Source organism: Electrona antarctica (genome assembly GCF_951216825.1).
Source record: "Electrona antarctica genome assembly, chromosome: 11".
Classification (NCBI taxonomy): Eukaryota; Metazoa; Chordata; class Actinopteri; order Myctophiformes; family Myctophidae; genus Electrona; species Electrona antarctica.
Genome location: NC_136792.1, coordinates 27,396,110 through 27,402,342, shown reverse-complemented (window position 1 = coordinate 27,402,342; position 6,233 = coordinate 27,396,110). Strand labels below are relative to the sequence as shown.

Here is a 6,233-nt window from a genome sequence, read left to right as displayed (position 1 = left end):
TGCCTATGCTGCCTGTCTGAGATTATTTTATGATTTAAAAACAGGACAATCTGTTTTACGATTGGTATTTTTGGTAATTCTACCGCAGGACAGGGTAGATGAGATGGACAGGAAAGTGAGGGCAGAGGGAAGGGGGCGAAATGGAATACACATTTCCAAGCTGGAATGGAATCGGGGATGGTTGATGCCTTAACCGTTCGGATATGAGCAAAGTAGGTTTTGAAAGTAGATACTGCTTCTATCCAGTTTATTACACTATGATACAAAAATATAATTTGGAATTGTATGAACAGAACAGGAGATGTTCTGTGATGTATTGTGCAGTTTAATGGATCCACTAGAGGGAGGCAAGGATCTGCACTTTTTTTTTTTTTTAATGTTTATTCATGTGATTGATACTCGGACTTGATTTATTTTGAGGTCAAATGAAAAGTAAAGCAGAATAGTACAAGAATCCCAGAGGACGATAAGCCATGAGGGCATAGAACACTTGTTGCTGATGTGGTCTTAGAGAGACATGGCAGAATTAAGTTTCAAGTTATAAGAATTGGAAGTTTATAGAAAATTCGGTTCAGTGTTCAAATCTTCATTGTCTGGTGGAGACCTGTGCTCCACGGAGCACTTTTTCTAGTTAAGTAATCAATTTGATTTGAAATATGACTTCATAATCATTCATGAACTAGCTTTCCCCAGAGGGTGGTGGGCATAACTACTGGTATGTGATTGAGGACATGTCATTTGGGGGAGGGGGATGCAAAGTCCTATTTGCCAAGTCTCAGATTCGATCTTGAAAGAAAAGGGGAGGCTGGATCATGTGTTTCGTAAACTTGAGCTGATTGTTAGCAGTAATCAGATCCACTTGGGAAAGTGAATGGAGTGAATCCCTCTGGGGTTCTCTGTCGTGTTTCTGATCTCCTTTGACCCCCTTTAACTCCTTGGCTTGCAACCTATTGATTTTATTCAGACCACGGCCATCTTGCCAGCAAGGTGCTAACTAGGTGCAACTTCCCATTGACAGCCCATACATCCAAACAGAAAACTCCTATCTGATTGTATTAAACAACGTCAAACTAACATTGCAGCTGTACGAAAAGCTTGAATTATCCTCTTCCTATCTGCAAAGTGTTTGTTTCATAAAAATCCACTGTAGACATGTTATGAGCTACTTCCTGTCAAGAAATTCCTTGCAGATTATTTTTTAAATTATCAGAGTTCGCTTACAGCTACTAATTGCATTCCTGTATTGCAGATTTACATTATGCAAGTGCATGTCGGCTTGCTTACCAGTTACCATTTTCACTGTCATTGTAAAATCTGGTCTATTATGGTTAAAGGCCGGGTTCTAATTCTGGATCAGACAGGTGGGACCCCGGCTGAGCAGTCCTTGAGAAGTTTCCCCTTAAATGAGTAGCCTAGTTTATCACTATTCACTACACACAAACTACAAAAGTAAGTATGTGTACTACAAAAGTACACATTTTAATTAACCTGAAATTGATGGATGCACAAACTTGGAAAACTCCATGAGACGCGGACAGCTAGTATAAATAACTAAGACATCGTAAAATAAGCTGTGCTTGCCTCTTTCTGTAGAATGTTGTTCAGAAGACTTCTATTTGTATTAACTCATTATTGTTATGGAGGGGAGAATGAAGTGCAATGTCTGAATAGTGAATACCCAATGTCTCACATGCTAATGTCTTGACTCTGATGAAAGTATTAGCCATCATCATTTAGCCTAAAGTATTTGCATTTGAACCAGGTGAAAGAATGCAGAATGCATGTAGAATTGGTCTACAACTCAACTTGGATTGCTTGGCTGATGTGGTCAAAGACAACAGGCCTTCAAGAGTTTTGTCAGTAATAGGTTGAAGATTTGTATTTTTCAGTACTATCTTGTGAAACAAAAAAAAGATTAGCTTAATAGATATTGAATATAAATAACACTTGGAGTAAAACAACATAGAAATATTCACCTAAATATCTTTCATAAATGACGACTGTTATTCTACTGCCATCTAGTGTTCACTCCCACTCTTGCTCTCCCTGTCAATTAAATTAAAATTCAAAGGGCTTTATTGGCATGTTGAACAATACAATTAAAACAAAATGTATACAATTGAAAGTCAGAATCTCCAATAAATTATTTTCTATGTACCGAGATCACTCGATGCAGATATCGAGTCTTTAGGGTGGTTGTGTTCTATTTGATGTGCTTTGCTTGCACATTTCATTGTACTTACCACATACCGCATATATGGGAGTTTTTTTGTCAGTCATGTTTTAACAATCTTCGTGGGTGATTGTAATCTGTGGGAAGTATGTGTCGCTGTCTTGATACAGTGGACAGATGGTTAGGAAATGTAGCTCAATTTCCACTTCATTTTGTGTGCAGTGGGTGCATAGTCTGTCTTCTTTCGGGAGACAGGTTTGCCTATGACAGCCTTTCTCGATCGCAAGATGTGCATTGCTCACTGAGTCTGTACCTAGTTAAGATTATTCTTTGTGTTGGTTTGGCCACAGTGCTCAGGTATTCTGCCACAGTGTATTCTCTGTTTAGGGCCAGGTAGCATTCTACTTTACTCTGCTTTTGTGTTGCTTCTTTCCAATGTGTCATTTTTCTTTTTGCCGTTTTATAATTTGGCTTAGTCTAATGGGTTTTCTATCTGGTGGCTCTGTTTGTGTACAGAGTTCCAGGGCCAGCTGGCTGACGGCGGGGCTCCACTGGACGCGTGTGACGCGGGTCAAAAAACGAACCGGGGCAAATTTAAAGCAGTAACCGAATGCAGCGCAACGCAACGCATCGTAGGCACCCTTCATTGATTAAAAAGGGAACATTCCCTGGCGGTGATGGAGACGCAACGCTGACGTGTCCAGTGGATCCCTGGCGTAAGGGCATCTCTCTAGATGTTTCGCTGTGTCACTTTCTTTTAGGTGGTTGTAGAATTTAAGTGCTCTCTTTTTTATGAGTGGGTATCATCCAAATTCTGCCCTGCAACAAAAACGGTCTGTTCTTTCTTTGATTAATGCGATGAATCTCCTCTCCATAATATAGATTACGGTTCATTCTGGTCCAGGCTACGCCAGAGTGCAGTCAGGATATATTGTGAGGAATCGAGAGAGAGCCTATTTTTCAATGCGACTCGCACTATACGGCTACTGATTGCGACTGAAGGTCGCAGTTTACTATGAAAACCTGCAAAACTTGTCTGTCCGTTCGTTGGTAACTCCTCCATATAGGATTTCTAATCCATCACGCCTTGTGACATCATGGAGACCCTGAGATCTCCTGGATCGGACCTTGTGACATCACGTGACATCATGGAGTCCCTTAAGTCTCCTGGATCTGACCTTGTGACATCACGTGACATCATAGAGTCCCTTAAGTCTCCTGGATCTGACCTTGTGACATCACGTGACATCATGGAGACCCTTAGATCTCCATATATGGTTGTCAGTCCATCACGCTTCTTGACATCACACCTCGTGACACGCTCCATATGTCCTGACATCAAACCCTTATACAGTACACTCAAGACACGCTATATGGCCATGAACCCTGGCCATAGGCTACCTGTTTTTCATTGTGCATTTGTTGTTCAAGTTGATCCCATGCCATGAAAACCTGCATCTCCCCTGAGTCACGCCTCCATATATGGTCACGCCTCGTGACATCACGCCTCCATATATAAAAAGTTTGAAGATGCTGCATAGTTCCCATTTCCCAACCTCAACATAACTGTAGTAGCCGGCCCTGCAGCTGTATTACCATGTTCTGTCTGTCTATAAGGCTCATTGTAGATTGTATATGAACCCATATGCCATGCCCATGACCATTCCACCTGCAACCGTGAACCCCACGTCATGGGGTGCCAACTTCACGGAGGCACGTGACGTGACTGAGCCTAAGGTGAGTGTAAACCATAGTGTAAACGGGAGTAGTGGGTGTGGCGTCATTCGGGTCGTCCTACTGTATGTTGTCGAATGTCGACTCTACTATAGGTCATTATTTGGGGAACTGGTTAAGGCAGCTTTTCGTTTACACAAAGCAACGGACAAGCAGTCTGTAGGGCATCCCGCATTCACCTGAAATAAACTTGACCATTTAGGCATCTCAAGTCAGCTGCGAGGTGAGTAGCCTAATTTAATATAATTTAATCCACTATGAATATAGGACCAAGCTTTAGTCAGGCGTTAATGTTCACTTCACTGCACAATATAAAGTTTTAATGTTTATAGAAATAGACTTGATTTTCAATCTGTGTAATTGAGTCGTTGCTGTACAGCCCAATCGGCTTATCGGCTATGCTATATACTTTAACACAAAGTGTTTTCTTACATGTTTCATTCGCCACATACCAGTATAGATGCTTCGGGGTTATTATAATGGATCATATATCGCGGCACCGAATATAGGCTGGCGCTGCAGGTGCATGAAAAAGGATGTGAATAGTCCAGACTGGGTTATCATTTCCCCCCACATCTTAACCGTTGCTTTAAAAGGCTGCTCTGCTTCCCTCATCCCCGTTCTTCCCAAAGTTTTATGCTCAAGAAAGACATGTTCGTCAAGTTTACCTACACCTCTGAAGCGCAACTGTTGGTCCCGCCTCTGCCCTGAGTAAGTGTGTTGTGGTGATGATGATGATGCTGCTGATGGATGTAGGTAATATCTCAATTAAACAAACCACCAAATAAAAAAGTGCTACTGTTTACTAGGCTACTAACAGTAATACGTGGAATTAGTCCTGCATCTAGCAGAGGGCGCTATACATTTGCCTAGCTGTGGTTTTATTAAGTGTAGCCTATGTCAATGACTTAGGCAGATAGTGCTTTTTTTTTTTTTTAAACCTTAAAATATGATGTAGGCAATTATGCTATTAGGCTAATTATGGAAGTTGGAAAGGAACTTGTGTACCATGTGTGCCATATAAGATTGCATATGTAATGGGTAACACATTAAATATGTAATTTAACTTCCATCATACAGTACAACTTAGGCCTAATTCTATAAGCGTTGCTGTGCTGTGCCTCTGCAGAGACTTGGCTCATCTACTTAGATTTCTTTCTTTTTTTTAATGATTATTTTTCCTTTCCAGAGTGTAGGATACAAGTGATCCTATAGTGTTATGATAAACACAACTGCACTTATGGCGGCTTTTTAGTAACAATTTAATGTACAGATAATTTGGATTTAGTGTTGTTCACAGAATTATGAACTGTAGAAAACCTTTTTTCTAAATTGACATGGCAATCTTTTTAGCTTTAAAAATGAACCTGTGCCATTGTGTCACCATTGACAAATTGTATTTTAAAACAAAGAATTATTACAGTGATTGAATATTACAGAAATATATGTGTGTGTGTGTGTGTGTGTGTGTGTGTGTGTGTGTGTGTGTGTGTGTGTGTGTGTGTGCGTGCGTGCGTGCGTGCGTGCGTGCGTGCGTGCGTGCGTGCGTGCGTGCGTGCGTGCGTGCACACAGGTTGAATGCTGACCTTTAACACAGTCCTATACCTCTCCTCATAGCATGACAGATTGTATGTCATGTCCTCCGACAAGTCAGTGGCTTGTTTGTGTTTTTATCCCATCATGTGACCGTGACATTGCCACCCTCATCCATGCGCAACATACCACTAAATTACCATAGTTTGACATTTGCTGGCAATTGCACACTTTAGTTGAGACGAATATCCATATAAGTTAACACTAATGATCCATAATGTATAAATCGTTGATAAGGGGTCAGGGTATAGGCCTTTTCGGGGAGGGGTCAGAATAAATTATAGACTCATGGTTATTTGTCTCAACTGCTCATTTGTTATATTCATCCCTTACTTTTCCATTGAATTCAACCATTTATCTCTCTCTCTCTCTCTCTCTCTCTCTCTCTCTCTCTCTCTCTCACATTCTTTCTCACCGTCTTCCTCCCTATGGGTTGACCCTTATGATGGCCCCAGCCCCCACCTCCTCTCCCTATCTCCATCCATACAGGATGACCTTTAAGAACATGTGGGAGTACCTAGGCTGGTTGTACTACCAGTATCTGCTCATCACTGGCATCTACGTCCTGGAACCTTGGGAAAAGTCCATCTTCAACTCCATCCTATTTTCTGCCATCACAATGGTGATCTACACCTCCTATGTCTTCGTGCCGATCCACATACGACTGGCACTGGAATTCTTCTCCGGGATCTTGGGTGGTCAGCCTGAAAGCACTGTGGCACTCATGACCTAA

The 6,233-nt window shown here is 41.5% G+C and overlaps 1 protein-coding gene across 1 annotated transcript; it reads left to right on the top strand.

Moving 5' to 3' along the window:
• Window positions 1-5,990: 5,990 nt before the first annotated feature.
• sptssb (serine palmitoyltransferase, small subunit B) lies at window positions 5,991-6,233 on the top strand (the record flags this gene model as incomplete). The annotated part of the gene is made up of 1 exon (XM_079514066.1): window positions 5,991-6,233. One exon carries the CDS (start codon window positions 5,991-5,993, stop codon window positions 6,231-6,233), a length of 243 nt encoding a protein of 80 aa, XP_079370192.1.